Source organism: Semicossyphus pulcher, unplaced genomic scaffold, assembly GCF_022749685.1.
Source record: "Semicossyphus pulcher isolate SPU_LCO1_2020_fin unplaced genomic scaffold, fSemPul1.0.p SCAF_14, whole genome shotgun sequence".
Lineage (NCBI taxonomy): Eukaryota > Metazoa > Chordata > Actinopteri > Labriformes > Labridae > Semicossyphus > Semicossyphus pulcher.
In genome coordinates this window covers 27,020,664-27,045,665 of record NW_027211648.1, presented here as the reverse complement: position 1 = coordinate 27,045,665, position 25,002 = coordinate 27,020,664, and the positions used below count along the sequence as shown (strand labels likewise).

The 25,002-nt window shown below is 40.6% G+C and overlaps 1 protein-coding gene and 2 pseudogenes across 1 annotated transcript; 2 read left to right on the top strand and 1 right to left on the bottom strand.

Moving 5' to 3' along the window:
* LOC138590933 (uncharacterized) overlaps positions 1 to 25,002 on the bottom strand; it is a 170,623-nt pseudogene that overhangs the window by 11,894 nt on the left and 133,727 nt on the right.
* The window catches only part of LOC138590918 (protein NLRC3-like), a 316,106-nt pseudogene continuing 300,122 nt past the window's right edge, over positions 9,019 to 25,002 (top strand).
* LOC138591115 (protein NLRC3-like) lies at positions 9,053 to 24,667 on the top strand (the record flags this gene model as incomplete). Its single annotated transcript, XM_069661634.1, is given in 10 exon segments — positions 9,053 to 9,090; positions 9,420 to 9,563; positions 10,382 to 10,501; positions 11,419 to 11,654; positions 15,774 to 16,079; positions 16,082 to 16,141; positions 16,419 to 17,059; positions 17,216 to 17,577; positions 22,476 to 22,649; positions 24,499 to 24,667. Coding segments are annotated over 10 exon segments (2,250 nt in total), but the record flags the coding sequence as incomplete, so codon positions are not given.

Below are 25,002 nucleotides of genomic sequence, written 5' to 3'. Positions count from 1 at the left end.
AGAAGATTGTCGCAAATAAACAGCAATTAGACCATCAGTCCAGGCTTGCTTAATTCGGCTGGGAGTTACAATTATATAGAAGCAAGCAGAGTGTAAATATCATAAAGACAAAAAGAAGAAGAAGAAAAAGACACTGTATGAATCCTCTGTTAGTTATTAGTCCTGAAATTCACACATGCACTTAGAGGACATATACACATGCATCACTGTGTGGAGTCACAGCCACACAGTAAAAGGGTTCATGCTTACACACAAACATCATTGTCACATGTTCACTTATTTTCATTCACAGTCTCTTAAAATGACTTCAGACCGTTTGTGTGTTCGGTTTAGAATGAGTTTAAACGCACTTGAAAAAGACGATCACTAAACTTAGCGAGTGTAAGTAAGTTTGTCTGTAATAAAAGCTGCATCATGGAACTTGTATCTGGTGTGCACATTAAAACACAGGGATCCAAGAGCCATTGAACCATTTAATGAGTACAGGCTGAGTGGATGGCGGTACAGATGATTGGATGGATGGATGGATGATTTCTCTGTTCAATTAATGAACATAAATGTGTCAAAGAATGGGACATACAGCAGGCCAATGTAAAGGAAAGCTAAGATGTGGAGGAGAACATGACTCTGGAAAATGTGGACAAGATGTAAAAATCAGATGTTGGTGAACATAGCGCTGCTTTTGGAGGATGCCCTGTTCAAAGACAAGCTAGAGAGGTGCATATAAAGAATGACAATAATATAGGGAGCGATCACTTTCCTATAATATGCTCTGTGAATTTTGATATGTATGTACAGTGTCATGGTTGTAGTTGTTGTTACTTTTATTTTGGTGTTTTTTGTGTTTTGGTTTGTTCTGCTTTATTTCCCTTTCCCTCAGTTTGCAGTGGTGTGGCAGGGGGCGTGGCTGACCTACTTTCTGTGTCCTGAGCTGCAGCTGAGCACACACCTGGTTCTCATCCAGCAGCAGTCCACTCCTCTATAAAAGCTTGGTCCTCACTCCACTTCCTTGCCAGATAATTCCGTCCTGTTCCGTAGAGCTCTTGCTTCTAGTGTTGTTTCGCATACGTGAGTTTTCTCCAGTGTGGTTTTTTGTAAGTGTTTTTCTAATATCTTTTCTCTCGTGTTTTTCCTAGTGTGTGCCTCACTGCCGCTGAAGAGTGTTTTTGTGTTGCTGCATGCTCCTGCATTTCCTGGTCAGCACGTCTCCTGCCACACCACCTGGAGTTTTGTTTGCTACTTTGTGCTCGGTGATATTTTTGTATATTTTTGCCTCTCATAAATTAATAGACTGTTCCTTAACCTGCTACTGTGTCTGTGTCCGCAACTTTGGGTCCAACTAGTCCAAAACGTGTCATACAGGAAGGTAATGTAATACAACGATGGTGTTTTTCTAAAGCTGACTGGGGAAAATTCAAAGAATGTTGCATTGAGTCTGCTCAAAGAATAGTGACGGAGGGTGATGTCGATAGCTGTACAGGAGCAGTGAAGTCCATGATTATTAGTGCTGCATCAACATGCATTCCCAAGAGCACAGTGAATGGGAAAAAGAAATTGGTTCCATGGTGGAATGATGAATGCAAACATGCTATTAAAGAAAGAAATGGTGCATTCAAAGCCTTGAGAAAGCATTTGAGTCAAGATGCTTTGATAGACTATCAAAGGAAGAGAGCTGTGGCACGGAGAATAATTAAGTCATCTAAGAAGAATTCATGGAGGCAGTTCTGCTCCTCTATTGGCAAGGAAATAGAGTTGGGTGACATTTGGGCTCTGATTAAAAAGACGAGTGGGAAAAGGAAATCTGTTAAAATCCCAGCATTGATAGATGGAGACAATATGGCAGTTACAAATAAGGAAAAAGCGGATCTATTGGGAAAGAAGTTTGCAAGTGTTCACAGTGGCAATCACCTAGATGAAACACATCAGCGACAAAAAGCTGACATTTTAAGAGCCAATGCTGATGTAACAAAGAAGAAGCACAGTGAGGGGTCGGCATTAGACTTTAGACTTTACTTTGTTTGAGTTGAAAAGGGCCTTAGAGGGAAGTGGATATACAGCTCCAGGACAAGATCAACTGTGCTGTGCTATGTTTAGACAATGACCAGATGAAGTCATGGAAATTATATTAAACCTATTTAATAAGATATGGAGAGAAGGTGTAATGCCTGGCAGCTGGAAAAGTGCTTTGATACTACCCTTTAGTGAGCCTGGCAAAGACCCGGCTAATGCAGGAAATGACAGGCCTATAGCACTTACATCTCATTTAAGTGAATGGTTGGAAAAGGTCATAGTTCATAGACTATCATATTGGTTAGAACAAAGAGGATTATTATGTGCATATCAAAGTGGTGTCCGAAGAGGCAGGTCTACACTAGATGCTTTAGTGAAGGTTAGTAATGAGGCAGAAAGAGCCATTAGTGTGAAAGAGGTTATGGCTATAGTATATTTTGATATGAGAAAGCTTATGATTCCATGTGGAGAGAAGGGCTACTGATTAAAATGAGTAAGATGGGTGGTGGCGGTAGGCTATACAACTGGGTGTTCGATTTCTTGTCTAACCGGACATTCCATGTTAAAGTTGGAGATGCTGTTTCAGATGATTATGATCTTGTTAAAGGAATACCACAAGGTAGTGCTATTAGCCCTATTTTGTTTAACATTGTTGATGAATGTTGATGGAGATATTGGGTCATCGCTTTCTGCAGATGATGGGGCTATATGGAAGAGGGGGGGAAAACATTAAACATGTAACCACTAGCATTCAGAGGGCGATAATGAAGGTTGAAAAATGCTCTTATGACTGGGGACTCAAGATGTCAGTTGAAAAGTCATGTTACATGTTCTTTACTAAAAGGAAAAGTGTAGAGCAGATACAACTTAAGTTATATGGACAAAATATGGAAAGAGTAAAAGAGTTCAAATATTTAGGTTTGTGCTTTGATGAGAAATGTGTCTGGAGGAATCACGTGAAGCAGGTTGAAACAAAATGTAAAAAAGTACTGAGTCTCATGAGATCAGTTTGTGGTCATGAATGGGGAGCAGACAGACAGTCACTACTGGATATATATCAGGCATTAATGCAATGTTGTATTGATTATGGATGTGTGGTGTATGGAGCAGCAGCCAAGAGCATATTGGAAAAATTAGACAAAATACAGTTTAGAGCTCTTACAATGAGTATTGGTGCAATCAGATCAACTCCTACAAATGCAGTGCTGGTGGAAACTGATGAACTACCATTATATCTCAGACGCACAAAGTTGTCGCTGGCATATTGGGTTAAGTTAAAGGGAGCTGGAGAGGAACAACCTACAACAAAGGTGCTGTGTAATTGTTGGGAATATTCACAACCACACAAAGGTCAAGGATTTGGTTGGAAGATCAATAAAACGGCAGAAGAATCTGGTTTAAATAGACTAGAGTATGGACCAAGTACACTGTGGGGTAATGTTCCTCCATGGATATTTCCAGTGCCAAACGTGGACATGAAACTTGTAGAGCAGAAGAAGGTGTGGAGTGAAAGAAATATGGTTAACGTTGGACACATTGTTCAAAAGTATATTCAAAGTAAATATTATAACTTTATGCAGATATTTACTGATGGATCTAAAGATCCAGGAAGTGGACTTGTAGGATCAGGAGTGTTTATACCAGAATTTGATATAGTTAGATGTAAAAGAATGAATGATTGCTTGTCTGTGTATACAGCAGAAATAGTTGCTATAATTTTAGGATTACAATGGGTAGAAGAGGTAAGGCCAGAGAGAGTCGTCGTCTGTTCAGATTCTACTGCAGCACTCAGCAGCCTGAATTCTAAAGAAACAATAAGAGATGATTTATTGATGGAAATATCTACAATAATGCTGAGACTGCAAAGGATTGGAACTAATGTACAGTGTTGCTGGGTTCCTGCTCATGCTGGGGTGGAGGGTAACCAAAGAGCAGATAAGATTGCAAAGAGAGCATTGAAATGAGATGAAGATAAAATATTGAAAGTTCCTTTTGGAAAAGGGGAAGCCAAATCACTAATAAGAACGGCAGTGAGGGACTCGTGGCAGAAGAAGTGGGACATGGATGTCAAAGGGAGGCACTATTATAACATACAAAAACCAATTAAGGTTAAGTCATATAAAGGGAAGTGCAGAAAAGAGGAAGTGGCAGTAGCAAGGTTAAGATTTGGACGTACTGGATTGAAATCAACTCTTTATTTAATGGAAAAGTGTGGTTCAGATAAGTGTGATGCATGTGATGTTCCTGAGAATGTTGGACATGTCTTTATGATGTGTCAGAAATATAATGCAGAGAGAAACATATTGCATGTCAAGATCGGTAGGTTAGGACGGGGATGGAATTTGGAAGGGATTTTAGAGATGGGTGAAAATGTAAACGTGGCAAAGCACTCATTATGTTTCTGAGAGAAACAGGACTGTATCGTAGGATATAAGAATATTATTCCTTTGTATTTTGTATTTATTTGTTTTCTATCATTTTTTAATTAATTAATTGATTTATTATGTTACTTAACCTGAGGTACAGTATCAGCCCATGATGTTACACACTCCGGTATAGTAGGTGGCGGTATGCACCTTTTAACGTTGGTTGCAATCCGCCATAATCTCAGAGAGAAGAAGAAGAAGAAGAAGAGGTAGACTGGTCCGATGCATACTAGAGATTTTCTCCGATTCAGTACGACATCCGGGTATTTTTGGCATACTGCACATTTAGCTTTTGTTTGCATAGTGCATACTACATGTTGGCCAAATCAGTACGTACTGCTAGTATAGTACTGCATTTGGAACACAGCATGTGAGTTACTCCACCCATCCTGCCTCGAGGAAGTTCAGCTCTGAGATTTTGAACAGCACGTGTGATAGTACACAAAAATGTACATTGCTTTGTCATTGCTTTAATTAGATTCTATGAATTATTTTCTCTTTTCCTTTGAGTAACCTGCTGCTGTGTCTCCTTCCTGCTTTCTTCTTCTCCATAATCCATAATCATTACATCACCACCACCTACTGGATTGTTTCAGTTTTACACTGTAAAATATTGACATTGTCCACCCAACGTGATCCCCTTTCATGACATATCCCATTCTATAACCCAGACTCAACCGTCTCCTCTTCCTTTTGCACAGCCATCACTTCATCAGTTCTCTCCATCCTTCTCACAGCTTCAGCGTGTGACAGTCCCCTCTCAGCTCTGATCCTATTCACTCTCTCCTCCTTCAGTCTTTTTGGACACTGTGTACACCCTGTGAAGTGATTTCCCTTGCAGTGAAGGCACGTTGCCTGATCTTTCTCTACTTTACAGTTACTGTCATAACAGTTGTTTTCCCCACATCTTCTGATTCCTCTACACACAGCAGCAACATGTCCGTCCTCCTGACAGCAGGAGCACCTGAGAGGAGCTTTCTCATACGGCCTCACTCTGTAGCACACGTAATCAAGATACACTCTCTCAGGCAATTCTCCTTCTAAAGACAAACACACTGATGTAGTGTCCTCCGTCTCTCCTTCTCGACATCTTGTCATTCGTCTTGCTTCACACACTCCTGGAAGATCCAAAAGAGTCCACCTCAACAGACAGAGGCACGCCACTTAGCACCCCCTTCTTCCTGACCTCTGCTCCATGTGGGAAGCAGGTGACACTGCTGTAGTCCTCACATGTTTGTGTTTTCAGAGCTTTATCTCTCTGCTGCTTCGACATACATTCAATGATAACCATCCCACTTCTCGTTATCCTAACAGATCTGACTTTTTCTCCAACAAACTTTCCTACCACATGTAGATCCTTGAAAATCCTGTTTGTTTGGGTTACAGCGATCGTTCCAACCACATACACATCATCCTTCCTCATCGTTTGGCTGCCATCACTTGAAATACTGTCCTTTTTCCTTTTCTTTTTTATTTACATGCGGTAAGAACATTGTTTCATGTTCAGGGCAGCTTTGAACGCAGCCCCTTACCTGACTCCTCCTCCACCGACACACTAATCAGATAATATAAGGTACTGCGGGCCTTGTGAAGTCGCTCTTGCTCCTGTCTGGCGAGCTGTTGTGTTGTTGGTGTTGCTGCAGGTATGTCACAATCCCATTTGAGTTGTAGTTTCTTTTTAAACAGGTTTTTAATGAGATGTTTATGTTTTAGCTTTACAGTGTGACTTAGCGTACTCTGGCCCGTGGTTCCCTGCCCTTGCTGAATAATCCCTCGTGAAGCCTCATGGTGGTGAGTAGGGTGGCTCAGCATGTATTTAAATGGCAGCAGTACGAGCCTGGTTCATGTTTAGTGTTTCATTCTCGGCTGCTCTACCATAATGCTGCTGCTGTTTTTGCCCTTTTATACTCATTGCTTTGCCCCTTTTTCATTCTTGGTTTTTGCCGGCTTATGATACGTGGTTAGATTTGTTGTTTTGCTCTTTTTGCCTTAGTTTATTAGTTTGGTTTGAGTAACTGTTTGTTTATACTGTCTTGTTGATTTCTTTGAGGAATAGTTTCAAACATTTTCTTCATTAGTCGGTTTATTCGAGTTACTTTGCCTTTTAACCAACTGGGTTTGTTGTGTTTCTTCTGTTTGGTTGTTAATTCTTTTTGTATTAGTTCTTTTTCTTACAGGAGCTGAGAGTCACTTTGTTGGGAGACGAGGCACCCATGATGAGGTCCCTGCACCTATTGCATGCCAGTTAAGAGCACTGGGACACCAACAGACTGCACCATCGTTACTGTGAGGTTTGCTGTGTTTCACATGAGGTGAGTCAGTGGTAGCACCCCTGCGCTCTCCAGTGTAGTCTGCCTCTCCACTTGTGGCCTCAGCTCAGTTTTGTTTAGTTTAATTTTGGGCTGGCAGCTTCACTATTTTAAGGTCACTCTATATTTTAACTTTTGTAATCGTCCTTTTTAGATTCTGTTATAATAAAGAATCATTTTAATTCTCATTAGTTTGGTTTAGCTTTGAACTTGTCCAGCCATCTGTTTCCTTCCCCACAGCTCCAGTCCCATCTTATTTAGTGTTTTTATCTTTGATGAATTCAATCAAATATTTGATTTCTTTTGAAAACACGTCTCTGCCTCCTGAGTTACGAATCTGTGTGCTTTATTAACGTAAAAGAATAGTAGTTTCAGACCTTTCAGAGCAACACTCACTGCTGCTCCGAAAGGTCTGCAAGAACTCCTGTGAACATGTGGATTCAAAAATATTGCCTCTGTTGCAGAATAAAGGTGATTTTAAGTAGTTCCTCAAGTTAAACAACACATTTTTTATGCCTTTATTGAAGGAGAGAGGACAGTGGATAGTGTCGGAAAACAGGGGAAGAGAGAGTGGGGATGACACGCGGCAAAGGTCCGAGCGTGGGAGTCGAACCCGGGCCCGTGCATCGAGGACTGTAGCCTCTGTACATGGGACGTGTGATTAAACCGCTGAGCTAAACTGGCGTCCCAACTGTAACAATGCTAGCTTGCTGGAAATGTCATCGGGCCTACTTTCCGTGTTGCTGTTTTTGTAATAAAGAAATAAAAAATGTGTGGGAATAATAAATAAAAGATAAATTAATAGAAGAAAAGGAAGGAATGCAACTGTTGATCAGCTGCAGGAGAAGTTAGCCGTAGTCGTTGCCTGTTTTATTTTTCCAAGCAGAAACTAACAATCAATTCTTTCTGACTCGCAACCCAGATCATGAGATTGATTGTTATCAAAGTTCTATTTGATTAAATTCACTCCTTTGAAACTTGTGCCTCTTTCTTCATGAGTGAAATTTAAAGTTTCATAAGTAGTTATTTATGCTGCTTATTTATGGTTCCCTGTGTGATGTGGAAATATACATTGAATTAAAATAAACAGACAAACCTTGGCTGACTGAGACACTGAGTTAATACTGACACGTATGTTTTGTTATATTAATAATAGACTGGACCCTGTCAGTGAGTCCCCTGTCCAAGTGGTGCCGGTGTACTCAGAGCAGGTGGGCCTGTCATCCACAGCATTAGTAGAAGACAGTATCAGGGCTTCACCCCTGTTAGCTCGCATGCCGAGCGTGAGATATGCTTATTGAAAGGACTTGGTGTGTTTCTGTTATTCTGGTTCCAGTAGCTTGATCCCACCCGGAGTGTCAAGGAATTTGTCCTCAAAGTTTCAGAGCATTAAGCCGGCCTCAGACCCATTACGCTAACCTGTTAGCTTAGCTACCTAACCCGTAACCATCTGTGGTGGCAGCAGGAGGTTAAAAAAATCAGCTCTGTCATCATTTCCATATAAATAAACATTCTGAACTTACAAACCAGATAATGACATTGATTATTACCAAACTTCAATGTGTTTAATTCCCTCACTTAGAAGGTGGTGCCTCTTTCTTAATAAGTGCAAATAATATGTTTTATTTTCATGAATAGTTACTTGTGCTACATGAGAAAAGATGAGATTTGATTGTTTTAGAGTCTCCACTGAAGTCATGCAAATCTCCCAGTATACATGACTCTGGTGTGAGTGGAACGTCAATATTGATGTAAGTTGTTGTTTGCTTTGTAACGCCATCCCAAAGATCTTTAACTCTTTGCACTCCCACAGCAGAACATGCAGAGTTCCTTCAGTAGCACCACATTTAACACATTTACCATCATCTCTTACACCCATTTTGCACCACTGTGAAGGAATGTAATAATATCTGTTTAGTATTTTAAGTTGCATTTGTTTGTTTTGACTACAGCGAGTATTTTCCATTCATCATTCCATGAATTATCAGCTTCAAGTCTTTCTTCCAGTTCAGTGCACGGTTCTTAAATTGATCACCTATGCCTTCTTTTAATGTTGTGTGAAAGATTTCAACTCTATTCTGAACACGTCTTTCTGAGGCAGCTGTGTTTTTAAGATGTTCACTGTCATTCAAATCGGTGTTGTAAGAGTTCCTTTGAAGTGTGTTCATGAAACATCATCGACTCACCATATTTCCTGTAAATGGAGAGGGGAGGAGCAACCTGATCACGGGATACAGGCTCAACAGGGCTGGAACGTGAAAGTGTTCAGTCACTTCACGACGGAGCAGACTCCACCATTTTGAATCGATGGCGCAGCAGGAGACAAAACTGAAGGCTGAGGCAGGGTGAGTGTTAATAAACATTTGTATCATTTGACTGTTAAAGTCTCTGAGTCACTTTTCCACCTGTGGACTGTAGAGGAAAGAGAACTTAGAGTAAACTCGAAAGTTTGTTTCATCTGTGGACACAAAGTGTTGATTGGCTGAATAAGTTACATTAAACCGTCAGTAACTCTCGAAAACAAGCAGAGATATAAAGAACACTGAACAGATGGAGCGCTGACTGGTTTTATTAAACTGTATACTGTGTGTGTGTGTGTGTGTGTGTGTGTGTGTGTGTGTGTGTGTGTGTGTTACTTCCTGTTCTCTCGTTCTAGCGTGTGACCCTTGAACAGACGTGTTTTTCTCAATAAGATGAGTGTTTGTGTGGAGGAAGAGGAGGACAGAGCAGAGTCTCTGTCTCCTCTGTCTCTGAAGAGTGACCGGTCCAATGATCTTCCTCCACTCTTCAGTAATGAACCTGGACCCTCAGACACAAAGTAAGAGACTGTTGTGACTGTAAACTGACCTGACAGACGACGATGCATTGACGATGAATACTAAATGTTTTGCTAATAGATTTATATTAATGATGCAGAAACTGTTCTACAAAAAAAACAGTTTTATATCCACAAACTTCTGATGATTTTCCTGCAGGAAAACACTTGAAATCTCCATTTCAGAATTTACACCTCCAGAAAATATAGGATTCATTACTGTTCAAAATCTGCTTCAAATGTTTCATTAATTTTTTATGTTTTTACTCAGAATATTGTGTTGGTTTGTGCAATATTAAACATATCTTTATGATATTTATTTTTCTGGTTTGTTGTTTTGTCTTTAATGTACGACTGTTGGTTACATGTAGTTTAAAGTTGTTTGCAGCTGTGTCTGTGTGCAGCTCTGTTACCCAGGGTGAACTTCCCTCTGGGACAGTTGACTTGTCTTATCTTTAACTCACTGCTTGTGTAAAACATGGTGACGAAATGTTATCAGGACACTAAATGGCTGCTGTCAGTTGCCATCTGGAGAAAAGATGTACTCTAACTGGTGGACAGAGTAAACTGTTATCTACTGCTGAGGTGAAACAATTATTATAACTGTTGTTACTGTTATACAACAAAACATTTATATGATTCATTTCAGTTCATTTGTTCCTCTTAGTATCAGTGACAGCTGTCAGTCACCTTAAACAGCTGTCAACTAATCTAAGAAGAATAATACAAACCTTTCAATCTCCTATTTATCAACAGCAGTAGAATTGGAGATTTTATCAAGGACTCATGTGATATAAATAAAAACATCTTGTGTGTTGCAGAGTTCAGCCCAACAGACAGAGAGCAGAGTCTGCAGTATCCAGCTGTCTGTCTCTGAAGAGTGACCGGTCCAAAGATCGTCCTCCAGACTTCAGTAATGAACCTGGACCCTCAGACACAAAGTAAGAGACTGTTGTTACTGTAAACTGACCTGACAGACGACGATGCATTGAGGATGAATACTAAATGTTTTGCTAATAGATTTATATTCATGGTGCAGAGTTATTACTGCAGAAACTGTTTCAAACTAAGGTGGATATATTCTGAGTTTGAGAATAATATAATCATATCATAAAATAATAATTTAATGATTATTATTGCTGAGTTTTCTGTGTTATGAGGTGTTACTTTCATTGCATGCTGGGATATATGTAAATAAAGTAAGAACAGGAGGAACAATCAGAAACTTGTTGCAGTTACAATGTGGTTAGAAAACGTAAAGAAAAGACTTCATGTGTTTAAATGTGTTTATTCAGGACGAGGAGCACAGCAGGCTCTGAGACTCAGTGAGTGTTGTTGTTCAACTAGAGAGAAAGACACAAACATCTCATATGAAACACTGCAGCACACTGACATCATTGTATTTGTGACAGTACTACAGAAGACATGAAGAGACTGAAAACAAAGGCACCTGTCTGGACTTGAACCTGTGACACCTCTGTGACATGCTGTGTGTCTGAGCCTGCTGCTCGACCTCAGTTTAATTTAGGCCACTTCTGACCTCAGTTCAAACATCACTGACTCAAGCTGAGCCGCCCACAGTGACTGTAAAACAGTGAAGCACATAATCAGCTGTCTTTAATGGAAGGCTTTTACTGTGAAGCAGCTGCAGGAAGTGTTGAGTTTGTATTAATAACAAACTACAGGCAGATCACACAATGTTTAATAAGACTGTCTGATAGGAAAGCAGTTAATTAATGACAAACACTTTTACTGCTCTCTGTGAGCTATCACAGCTTCTAGACTGTGTCGATCACATGGTGATATTTTTCTACCAAATTCAACAAATCGTTTTAGTCATGAAGAAATGTGTTCACAGAGAGAAGAAGAGGAGTCATGTTTCTGTGGAGGAGCAGCCGTCCTGCTGTGCTGTGTGTCAGGACGTCCTGAAGGATCCAGTCTCTACCAGCTGTGGACACTGGTTCTGCAGACAGTGCCTCACCTCATACTGGGACCAGTCTGGTTCATCAGGAGACTCCTCCTGTCCCCAGTGTGGAAAAAGATCCAGAACAACACCTGGACTGCAGACAGCCAGTGAGACCAGCACTTTACAAAGTAAGACCGTCCATCAGTCTGCTGATGTCATCGTGTCTGAAAACACGGCTTGTTGTTTTAATACAGAGACATTTGTTGTGTCATTCAGCACCAACATTAAGATCTTTATAAATACCATTACAAATGAACTGATGTGTTCTGCTCCAGCATACATATCTGCTCTGTGTCACTCGTCCCGTGTTCTCCTTTGAGGAAAAATCTGAACCCAAAACAAATGTATATTTAACATGTTGTGATTTTATTGTAGCGCCCCCTGTCTTTGCTTAAAATATCAGCATGCTGCTTGTTCTCCATCAGGAAGAACTTTTAAACTGCTGCTGTTCACCATAGACTGTATATAAGCAGAGGGACGTAGCCCCTGTGATGTCACCTCTTTTGTTTGTGGACAACAGTTTTGAGGCCTTTAGTTTATTTTCCTTCAACATCTTGGTTTTTGGATACAGAAGTGACCGTATTTGGACGAGAGGGGGGAACTGAAGAGGAGGGAGGGATTGGCAAACAGTAAATGATTAAAGTTATACAGTTATGCCAAAGCTAACTCATGACTTGGTTATTTAGATAACAAGCTAAGCTAACAAGCCAGGTGTTGTCTACACAGACCTCTTAGACAGTCTGTTGTTACAATGAACCGCTCAGCAACACATTTTATTTGTCTGATAATTGCATGAAAAATTCTCCAGAAGGCACCAACGTGGAGACATGGCAGAGAGGTTCAGTTCAGTGAGTAAGATGAGCTAAGCTGACGCCCAGCAGGCAGCAAACGGCATCCACCTGTCACTCAAAGAGTTCAGGCCCTTAATAATGCAAAATTATAAGTCTAAATATAATTAAAATGGCTGAGTCAAATAAAGATGACCCTCATTCAGACGTCATAACGAAATGAGCTGTAGAGAACAAGACGTTTTTAGTCCCAGGCTGTAAACATGTTTATTTGTGCTGTAAAGTTGGGGATTTTAACATGGGGTCTGTGGGGATTGACTCACTTTTGGAGCCAGCCTCAAGTGGTCATTATGGGAACTTCAACTGTTTTTGGCACTTCTGTTTTGGTTTAATCTTTCAGCTCCTGAGGTTTCTGTCTGATATAAACATTTCCTGTTGCTGCTGCTTCACATGAAAGTTTTCTATCAGTAAACCAGCGGGTAGGGTTGTCACGGTGACCGCAATACTGCAATACCACGGTGATGTGAGGACTCTTTAATATCGTCGCTTGCCTACTTGAAACCCCATGTTCAATAAATCAACTGAAAATGAAATAAAATGTGTAAACTTAATAAACTTAGGCTAAATATTATCCAGTATTAGCAGTGAAGCACCGTTTTTTCCCCCCTTCACTCAAACGCCTCTCTGGTCACTGTCGCAGCGCGGAGTAAACAGTAGGACCTGAATGCTGTCGGGCGGTGAAGAAAAAGTAACACTTAACCTTTGTCCGAGAAAGACGGTAAAAAGGCTGGTATGCGTAGCGGCGGGAGGAAGAATGTAAACGATCAGCACCAATACGTGCGCGTGGAACCACAGCACGCGAGCACGGCAGCTCAGAGTCTCTGACCGTCAGTTGATGAGGATGAAGGATAAAGAAACTTACACCACAGTGAGTGACAGGAGGGACGGGAAGGACTTTGCTGCTTGTGCTGCTTTAGATGGTAATTCAGTTTTAAAAACGATGATAATCAACGTCATTGTATTTAAATACTGGTGGATTTTTCTCCAGGGGGGGCAAAAACAAAATCAAGCAAACGTACTCAAAGCCATATAACCTTGCCACCTTTCTGTGGAATACAGTTTTTGGATACTCCCGAACAGATACATTCTTGCTGTGTAAAAAAATAAGGATTATTTATGTCTGCTTAAAGAAACGAGTTAAGTCAACTATTATTCTTTTGTGAGTAACCCTTCGATTTGAGACGGATGGACTGTGGAATGTTAGGAAATATAAACACGTCAAAACAACAAACTACCTGTTCAATAGGCAGCCTAGTGGCTTAAACTGACATGTTAAAACATTCCAATACATTCATCTTCAAATCTATTTAGTGATGTCTGTGATTGCTATATACCATTTTGTTATGTGTGGCTGTTTGTTCTTCTTTCTATCTGCTGTATTCAAGTCTCTGATGGATCACCTGATAAAATAAAGATTGTGTTTATATAAAGAGATTTGACAAGGAGCACTGAAGCTGTTCTGGAGGCTTGTGGTGGCCTGACTCCATACTGAGACACTTCATGTTGCATTAGTAATTTTATATTATTTCATTGTACTCTATTTAATCTTTTCTATTTGCTGATCTCATTGTTATGTTATTGATCCCTTTGATACACAGTAACTGAGCATCTCCTTTATTTCACCGCATGTTTTACTTTGCATCTCTGTGCACATGACAAATGAAGAATCCTTGAAACTAGACTATTACATCATTTTGGGTCTACTGTTGCCCACTTTTCTGACAAGACAGCACTACTACGATTAAAAACAAACGCCAATAACAACAATAAAAGACCAACACCACACAGCTGCTATCTCACCTCTGTAGGTAGCCTCTGAAGTTCACCTGGGCCCAGTGTGCAGCGTTTCTTGGCCAGCTGCTGCTGAGACACATCTTTCAGTGACATCACAGTATTTTCTTTCGCCATTATACTGTACCTAGCTGACACTACACTGCCGTGCCTGTCTTAATCTCAGTCTAATACACTGAACGTCAACGAGTCCGACTAATTCTGACCCAATTTATGACTCGTACTCGTGCTCGCTCTCTTTTACCTGCCACCTAGTGGTTGGTGGTTTCAGCAGCTGCTGCTAGATGGATAAATGCTGTCAGGGCGCTGGTGATGTGCGCCCTGTCTACTCCTATCTCTTGTATTGACGAGGAGCAAACTGCGCATGTGCAACTTATAACGAAAGTCAACGGACAAAGATTCTTGCGCCCCAGGCCGGAAACACGTGACCTATCAGTAACTTTAGACGACGTAAACATTTTTAATCTACATTTTATTGCAGATTATACACTTTATTCACCAACATGTAATACTTACCTTGCTAATAAAAAAAGCTAGAAAATAAAAATAAATGACCAATTAATGTAAAGTCTTGTCCAGTGGAGGTCTAGGACGTCGGGAGTGGTGGGACGGCGCCCTAGCGCCCTCTATTGGCCAGCTGCCACTGATCAGTGTGTTTTCTGCTTCTCTCAAGCAACATTTTTATGGTGTACTGTATGCATTAAACAACAAACAAAGCATATACTGATATGCTGAGCCAGCTTCACAGACCTACATGTCTGCAGAGCACTCCTAAGTCATTATTCAAACAGGGGTCTCTCCCTCTCTCTCAGTGCAGTAGTTAGACCCGCTGTCACGCAGATAACGATCAAATTAGTGATGTCCAATTAAAATGTAGTCGATGGCCCAATTTTGTATAAAGGTAAACATTCTTACTGGTTTAAATCAACATTTTTATAGTTGTCCCCATCTTTGCTGTCCAAGAGTTTTGCACCAAAATATATGTTATTTGCATTTAAGTATTTAATTAGTGTTAAAACTGTGTAATCTTCGTCATTTAACAAGCAACAATATAAGTAACAATAGCCTGACAATAAAGCTTACTTATACTTCACTAAAATCAGCATAAATAAAAAAACAAAAGATACATGGTGGTAATACCGCATACCGCTCGGTTGAGCCGTCCTAAATCACCGCAGGGTAAATTCCTTCACCGCGACAGCCCTACCAGCGGGAGGATTTTATTTTGCAGCAGCTATAGGAAATGTAGTGTATTTGTTACAGAGATTGTCAGTGCTTTGTTAGTGGTTCCAATCATTCAAAGAAGGTCTACACAACAAGATGTGAACATCGTCTGCATGATTTTATCAGTGCATCAGTTTTAAATATTGCAGTGATGAAGAAACAGCCACAGTGAGCTGTTTAGATGAAGCGCTGCAGACGAGCTGCTGAGGATCAACCTGTTCTCTCTGCTGTCAATCAAACACGTTCGCTGACACACAGTCAGAGGCTGATTTGGACTCAACTTTAACACTTTATATTTTCTTATATTGATCTTTTTTAGTAACAAGATAATCACCAGGTTGTCAAATGTTCTTGTTTCGTCTCATTTTGTTCTCTGTTTTGTGAAAGGTGGTCAGCAGGAGGTTTTCGATCAACATAAGATCAGTCTGAGGAGGAGATGTGAACGTGTGACTGAAGGAACTGATGAACCAGGAAGTGGAACCCTCCTCAAAAGAATCTACACTGAGCTCTACATCACTGAGGGACACAGTGAAGAGGTTAACACCCAACATGAGGTTAGACAGCTTGAGACAGCTTCCAAGAGGAAGACCCTCCATGACACTCCAATCAAGTGCCACGAAATCTTTCAATCCTTACCTGACCAACAGAGAGACATCAGAGTGGTCCTGACGAACGGCGTCGCTGGTGTTGGAAAAACCTTCTCAGTGCAGAAGTTCACTCTGGACTGGGCAGAGGGCTCGGAAAACCAAGATGTCAGTCTGCTGATTCTGCTTTCCTTCAGGGAGCTGAACTTGATCAAAGACGAGCAGTACAGTCTTCTCAAGCTGCTCCATGTTTTCCATCCAGCATTACAGAAGGTCACAGCAGAGACGCTCGCTGTCTGTAAACTGTTGTTCATCTTTGACGGCCTGGATGAAAGCAGGCTTTCACTGGACTTCACCAACAATCAGGTTGTGTCTGACGTCTCACAGGAGTCATCAGTCAACGTCCTGTTGATGAATCTCATCGAGGGGAATCTGCTTCTCAAGGCTCTCGTCTGGATAACTTCCTGACCTGCAGCAGCCAATCAGATCCCTCCTAAGCGTGTTGACAGGTTAACAGAAGTCCGAGGCTTCACTGACTCCCAGAAGGAGGAGTACTTCAGGAGGAGATTCAGCGATGAAGAGCTGTCCAGCAGAATCATCTCACACATGAAGACATCCAGGAGCCTCCACATCATGTGTCTAATCCCAGTCTTCTGCTGGATCACTGCGACAGTTCTGGAGCACATGTTGACCACAGGCCAGAGAGGAGAGCTGCCCAAGACCCTGACTGACATGTACTCACACTTCCTGCTGGTTCAGACCAAGAGGAAGAAGCAGAAGTATGATGAGGGACATCAGGTGAGTCCTCAGGAGCTGATGGAGGCTGACAGGGAAGTTCTTCTGAAGCTGGGGAGGCTGGCGTTTGAACATCTGGAGACAGGAAACATCATGTTCTACCAAGAAGACCTGGAGCGCTGTGGTCTGGATGTCACAGAGGCCTCGGTGTACTCAGGAGTTTGTACTGAGATCTTTAAAAGAGAGTGTGTGATCTTCCAGAAAACAGTCTACTGCTTTGTTCATCTGAGCGTTCAAGAGTTTCTGGCTGCAGTCTACATGTTCCACTGTTACACAAACAGCAACACACAAGTACTGAAGGCTTTCCTTAAAGAGAACAAACACATCTATTATAGACAGTTCTCATCCCTGGATGACGTTCTGAGGCGCGCCATGACGAAATCCCTTCAAAGTAAGAGTGGTCACCTGGACCTGTTTGTTCGCTTCCTTCATGGCCTCTCTCTGAAGTCCAACCAGAGACTCTTAGGAGGCCTGCTGGGCCGGACAGACAACAGTCCAGAAATCATCCAGAGAGTCATCAACAACCTGAAGAAGATGAACAGTGATAAGATCTGTCCTGACAGAAGCATCAACATCTTCCACTGTCTGACTGAGATGAACGACCACTCAGTACATCAGGAGATCCAAGAGTTCATGAAGTCAGAGAACAGATCAGAGAAAGAACTCTCTGAGATCCACTGCTCTGCTCTGGCCTACATGCTGCAGATGTCAGAGGAGGTTCTGGATGAGTTGGACCTGCAGAAGTACAACACATCACAGCAGGGAAGACAGAGACTGATTCCAGCTGTGAGGAACTGCAGAAAGGCTCGGTAAGTCCAGATGTGATTAACATTTTAAATCAGGGTTAATAAGTCGTTTAGTTGTTCAGATATCAACACTATAGAATTATCATTACTCTTAAAATACTGTTCCACTTGTTTATTCATAAATCTATTGTCTTTTGTATTCTGTCACTGACGTTCTTGAGCTGTTTCAGAAGTTTTCAATGCAAAAATGTTGTTTTTCAGTCAGTTTTGTTTCTAGCTGTTAAGTTCATGAAAGAAAAGCTGTTCTATTTATTTCTAATATGTGTTACATTTGACTGTTTTACTATACAGCATTGGTTCATGAAGGCAACATGCAAACCTGTTTAAACACATGAAGGATTTAAGAGTTTGTTGTTGAGGTTTTATCACAGCAGCATTTAATCACAACATATAACAGTATTTAACAGTTATCAGTAAAGTTATTACTACATGAGTAGATTCTACAAGGTGTGCTATATAATCACTGACTATAACCACTATTCTTAAAAGTTTCAAATAAGTTCTGTTTCATTTTCTAAAGCAGATTTCTGAAGACAGAGAGAATTTCTTTCATGCAGTTATTTCTGTCATGTTTCTGTTACTGGTTTTGGATCCATTTCAAAGTGAGGACAGAGGATGTTCGGGGACCAAACACACTCCACTTTATTTTTTCTATTTCTACAGTGCACTTTATTTTGTTTTGTGATGCTCTGTATATATCCAGTATTTCTGTTTTCAAAGCACTTTGTAAACTTATATCTAGGGCTGCGGCGAGTAGACAAAGTAATTGATGACGTCCACGCTGAAAATGGAAAGGTTTTTCATTGGGGGAGGGGTACTCTGATTAAATATATTACAGCCTTTGGCCCTGTTAATATACATGGAGCCTCATTCACCTTCATTACACTTCAAAAAACATCATATAATAAAAACTGTGATGCAGACTTGCAGCGGTGAGAGGGGGAGAGGGTGATCACGGACTGAAGTGGTGACTACAGCCCGACCGATTTATCAGTCAGCGGATTTAATCTGCTGACATTTGCAATTCACAGATATATCGATATTGGCGTACAGGTTCTCCGATATGAATGACTTCAATTTTAACAGTGCTCTAGGAGAAAGCCATGTTACCTCCTGACAGGTAAAGGGCGCTTTAATAATTTTGACAGCATGAGATACAGAGTTTGGTCTTTGTGCTTGTCATTAAAATACAGCTGAAGTCAGCAAATGTAAAAGCCTCATCACTTGTGGTTACAACTATAAACCAGCACAAAAGTGACAATTGCTAACATATGCCATATGCAAAACATATGTTCTGAACAGACACATTACAGTAACAAAAATTATTTTTTGCGTTTTAGAACATAAATAGCAAACTTAACAACTTAAACTGCTCAGTCAGCACTAGGCGGCAGGCATGATGGGAAATGAGGACGTCCCTATCGCTGCCAGAGTGCGCGTCACAGCTGAGCCTCAGAAAATTGGAGGGAAGATAAGAGAAAAAATGCAAAAAAAAAAAAAAAAAATTTTTAATAACCATTTGTCCTGAACCTTACAACACGTAAACTGCCGTAATCTCAGATTCTCAAATTCAGCTGCAAATTCGGCATGACGACGTCATAATCTGTGTAGACCTGGCGGTTGTTATCAAGCTGCTCTGCTCCTCAAGCTTGCGTGTAGCTAGCTAGTGCAAAATGGACAGGTTTTTGACAACAAATAGACCGAAGGAGCAGACCAACAGCAATGCCATGGAGGACTCTGCTGCAAAAAAACCTAAGAACTCATGGCCAACTAAAATCCGAAAATATGAGGCAGCATACATTAAGTATGGTTTTACAGCAATACAGAAAAATGGCCATGATTGCCCGAAATGCGTCCTCTGTCTGGAGACCCTCTCAAACGAGTGTTTAAAAGTTTGTTGAAAAGTTTATTATTCAGTGGGAATATACAGTGCTGAAAAGATGTTCGTTGATAATTTTCTTATGCTAAACAAATTTAATAATTATTGAATAGTGAATAAAAGTAAGAAAATACATTCTAAAAGTTGATGTTTCATTACATATTTTGTAGCATTGTCTGTGGGTTTGGGGGTCCCCGGCCAGAAGCTAATGCACTTTGTGGGGACTTGGCATGGAAAAGTGTGGGAACCCCTGATTTAGATAACAAGCTTACACGTCTACACCTCTGTACAACCCCGCAGGAAGATACAGGATTTTGTTTTAACAAGCCATCGTCGTGCTGCTGCCAGGTGTGTGCGTCTGTCTACTCCGCCCTCAGCACACCTGCAGCTCCTTGCAGCAGTGAGACACACACGTGCGGACTGTTCTCATTCACAGAACGGCAAATGAAGAGGTTTTGTGAAGTCCCTTTCACGTCTTATAAAGATGTAAAAGTTACGATGTTACGGTGTTACAGACAGACCGAGAGCAGAGCAGAGAGACAGCCATGTCACCGTCATGTTACGTGTTGATTGAGTCCCGACCTGCGGACTGTTGGCTGAGCTCCAGACCTCTGCCCCGCGATAGACAGTCCATAGATCGTCCAAAATGCCCCAAACAGAGCAGAATAATAAGAATAGAAACACAGGCGAAGGGCAGATCCTCTGCAGATACAGACACCAGCTCACACTTCTCCTGGATTATGATGTTGATTAAGAGGGAATATTTAATATGGAAAATCCTGCTCATGAAGCCTTTTATTACTATTATTAACAGTATCAGTCTGTCAAATGAGCTGGTCTGTTTAGTGACTTTTATCTGTGTGAAGGTGGGAAAAACAAGAAACTCACTTTTGTTCCTACTTTGTGTGTTTTTGTGTTATACTCACTTCTATTTAATTTGATATTTTATTGTAGTGCGATTTAAGTTGCTACAGAAACACTATTTTATTAGAATTTTGTATGACATGCAAATGTGACAATAACTTTTCAGATTTGGAATTTTAATATTTTAATTTCAGATACATTTTGAACATATGTGAGTATATCGGCTGATATATCGATATCGGAATTTTTTTACTCCCTAATATCGGAATCGGCATCGGCCCCAAAAATCCAATCTCGGTTGGGCTCTAGTGATAACGTGAGATAAAACTTTGTTCCATCATGAAGCCTGATGCTCCTCTACAGCTCTGTGTTTATCAGGGAAATATATGAACTACACAGCAGACTGGAGTCTCTGTTAAAAGTGACAGACAGACAGAAAGATCTGCGTGATTAAACGTGTGTGTCCTGCCCGCGCTGCATTATTGTAAACTATGATGAACTGATTGAGCCAGGTACAGAGCATGAGAAACACACAGAGTGAGGCTAGAGCGAGGGGAGGTTGCCCAGTGCCACCAGTTAATCGATCGCGGATGGCGTCGTTCTCTCGGATTAAAATAAAAAAAAAAATCTAAAATTGGTCGCCAAATATACTTGGGCGTCTGTTAATACACCTGCGCGGCCCGTCCAAGTAAAGTCTATGTGTGTGAAACCCTGTGGATGATGGACTGCCAGAAAAGGCAAAACCACCTTGAGTGTCGTCTATTTATTAGTAGGGAGAGCTTTTTAAAATCTTCTGTCTTCGTAGCTTCTGTACACTCACTGTCAAAATAAAATGAACTCAAACAGAAGGGTTTATTAGATTTTTTGGAGGAAAAATCATCATTTAAATTAATCGATTAATCTGTAAAAAAGTCGATCGATTAATCAATAGAAAAATAGTCATTAGTGGCGGCCCTACTTATATCTACAACGTGCTGTAGATAAAGGAGAAGTATTATTAGTGTTATTCAGATTGAGTGTCTCATGTTTGCAGCAGCCACTGTGGCCACAGGTGAAAACTATGGGATCATGTTGAGCGCTGTAACATAGTGATTTGGTAGCACAAGCAGAGAATCGTCATCAAATCTTCAAACTGATTCAGAAATGTTCGTTCCACAACAATATCTATGAACAGTTTGCTAACATGAACTAACATTAGCTTCTGTGAACTGCTGCTCATACGACACAGACTGTCACAGTAACACCCCTGAGTGTGTTGAACCGAGCAGTGGTGCATTTAGTTGCTTATGAATTCCACATTTGAAAGAGGGAGGTTGTGTTACATGGCTGTGTTTTGAAGTGTTTCCTGATATTCTGTTGCTCACAGAAAGAAGCTGACAGGTGTTTCTCTCTCTTGTTGCTGTAGAGAAGAGTAGTAGCAGGAGATGCACAGCTTCCACCAATATTTAAGGTCTGATGAATATCTCAGAACATTATGGTGAAATTCAGACTTTAAGAGATCGTATACACACCAATGTTATTGATCTTAATACTGATACAGTGACAACATCTTTCTGATGACGTCATGGTAACGATAATGAAACCTTACCGGTTTGTTAACTATGTTTGTTTGCTGAATAAGTTCTTCAGATGCTCACAACAGAATGTAGACGACAAAACTTCATGCACTCAGCTGTCATACACATCAAGATGTTTGATTATAATATGATTTAAATATGTACACGTCTAATACTGTTAAAAGGTTCCTTTTGTTTCGATCCCACTTGACAGCAGTCACTGAATTTTCCCACTCATGCACGTGAACCTGAAAGCAGCAGGTAGCCAGCAAAGACAGATCGTCTTTCTCGACTGTAATTGTTAACTAAGTTGTAAAAAAGGTTTCTAATCAAGACGTCCTCATGCTAACTCTTTGGAGACAGACATTTTCTCCTCCTTTATCTGCACATTAAAGCAAATCAAAGATGCAAAGTGTGCAGGTACGAGAGGGAGTGAGGAGAATTATTGTTTCATGTCAAACACAGAAAGATAAGATGAGCTGAACCCTGAGGTGAACAGCAAACTTAGATTGTTATTTAGTCTGATGTGTCAAACTGTCATGAAGTAAACACAAAGTGTCTCTTTCATTGTAACATATCATGTAATTTATGTGTCATTACAGACTTTCTTACTGTGGACTGTCAGAGACTCACTGTGAAGTTGTGGCCTCAGCTCTGAAGTCCAACCCCTCCCATCTGAGAGAGCTGGACCTGAGCCTCAACTCTCTGCAGGATAAAGGAGTGAAGCTGCTCTCTGCTGGACTGGAGAGTCCAAACTGTAGACTGGAGACTCTGAGGTCAGTTTACTGACTGTAGCATGTAGTTTTTCTTATGTGTTCAATTCAACTCCTTGACTGAGGTTCAAAGTTTTGGGTGGTTAATCTTCAGGATTGACCTGATCACAGATCTGAAGAAGTGATTTTAAAATGTTCTGTCTTTCCAAATGGCTGAACAACAAGTGAAGAAAAGAAAAGAGATATTCACTGTTTGAAAGTTTCCACACGACTCACATTGTGTCGATCAGACAGTGAAGATGATGTCAGCACTGACGAGGCTGTAATGTGTGTGAGGGATGTGAACGATGTCGTAGATCTGATGATAGCAGATGAAAACCGGCTGCAGAGAGTTTGAGCTTCTGTGTAAACAGACAGAGAGACAGGGTCGATAAAGAAAAGGGAGTCATGAATGCAGAGCTCAGTAAAGGTGAAGGAAGGAACTGTGATGATCTTCATGGTATCAGAAGCTGACGCCCCACACAGCTGCTGTGGTGTGGTGTGCATCAAAGCAGAGCTAAGAGTAATAAACAGCAGCCTAACAGCGGCCAAAACAACACGACAGAGCAGGATTCAAAGTCTGTGTGAAGATTTAAAAAAGGACTCTGATGTAATTACTCCAAAAATATCAGTCATAGTGTTTGTGATTCACAACATGAACAGACTGTAAATATATGCAGATTTTATTGTTCAAAGTTCAGTCAAACTTTAGAAGCTTAATAAAGATTAAATTACACATCAAAGTCATTTGAACATGTCAAAAGGTGCAGCATCCTTCAAAAGAACAAGTGTTACACCTGGTTAAAGCCACATGAAGTGATGATTCTGAATGACAGCGTTAAGTTTGAGTTATCTGAGCTTCTATATTATTTCCTGTTCTTCTTTCTAACAGATCAAAGTGTTGCTTTGTTTTCATGTCAGCATTGAGGAACTATTTGAAGAAACAGACCTTTAGATTTCAGCCAAAACAAATCAATAGTCTGCACCAGAAACATGTTTGTCTTAATGGAGAGGTTCATATTTCTTCAGGTCAATCTAAAGACAACACTCACATTCCCATATGCACATATATTTATAGAGTTATTTTATGTCTGTCATCATTCCCTCTGTCCATACTGTCTGTGAAGAAATCCTCTTCTAACCTGACTCCAATGTTACGAGATGGAGGACAAACATTCACACTCTTTCACTTCACAAAAATGACTTTTACAGTTTAGCTGAAACTAATAAGAGGCTTCAGCAGACTGAGCTACACATATCAAGTGTTTGGTGTTTGACTGTCTCCTTGTTGAGCTGCAGTGGAGGAATAGTGACTCAAAGAGTGAATTTGGTTGTAAATAGTTTGAACCTTTGGTGGACACAGACTTGATTTGGCTGACTCAGACTGCTGAAGCTTCATATTAGTTTCACATGAACTTATGGAGTTTATCCTGCTGTGTAGTTTTGTTAGGAAGGGACCACTTCACACTCACTGGGGACAGTAGGAATCATTGCTGCCACTAATGAGTCTTTAATGTGCAGAAAGCATGTGGCTGTTATTTTAAGACTTCAACAAATGTGGACGTCTCCTTTTATTACATAGACCTACTAAGCCCCCAAATACAGTAAGAAGAAGGTCATTTAATAAATGAATGAATGAACAGTGTTTAGTCCAACATGTCTGATGTGTTCATGATTCTCTAATTACAGACGTGACTGAGATCAGCAGCATGTTATTAACCTGTGCTGACATGAAAAGGTGTATGAATGTTCTGTTGACATTTGGATGATGACTGCAGAAGGCTGACGTCATGATGATCCACAGAACACAATGGAAAAGTCACTCCACTCATTTGAAGGAAAATCTGTAATTTTGTCTTCATTCTTTATTCAGATTGCGTGACTGCTGGTTGTCAGAGATGAGCTGTGCTTCTCTGGCCTCAGCTCTGAAGTCCAACCCCTCCCATCTGAGAGAGCTGCAGCTGAGTGACAACAAGCTGCAGGATTCAGTAGTGAAGCTGCTGTGTGGTTTTCTGGAGAGTCCACACTGTAGACTGGAGACTCTGAGGTCAGAAACCATGTTTTACTTCTGTGCTGAGATTAATATGATGTGAAAGTTGTGTTGACACTAAACTGCAGACATGAGGCTGATATTATACTGATCCACACTGAGTATCTTAATGCTGAAGTCTATTTTCTTCTTCACTGCTTTAGTCCATTGACTGTAGCAGAGCAATGTTGAGTTCCACATTTAAAACCTTCATAGAACAAGAAAAATCCTACACTGTATAATTCACTGTGAACCTCTGAAACACCTGATTTCATCTTTTATTCCACATCATGTTTTTAAATAAATCAGTAATAGAAACATTTATTAATTATTTCAGTTTGTACGAGC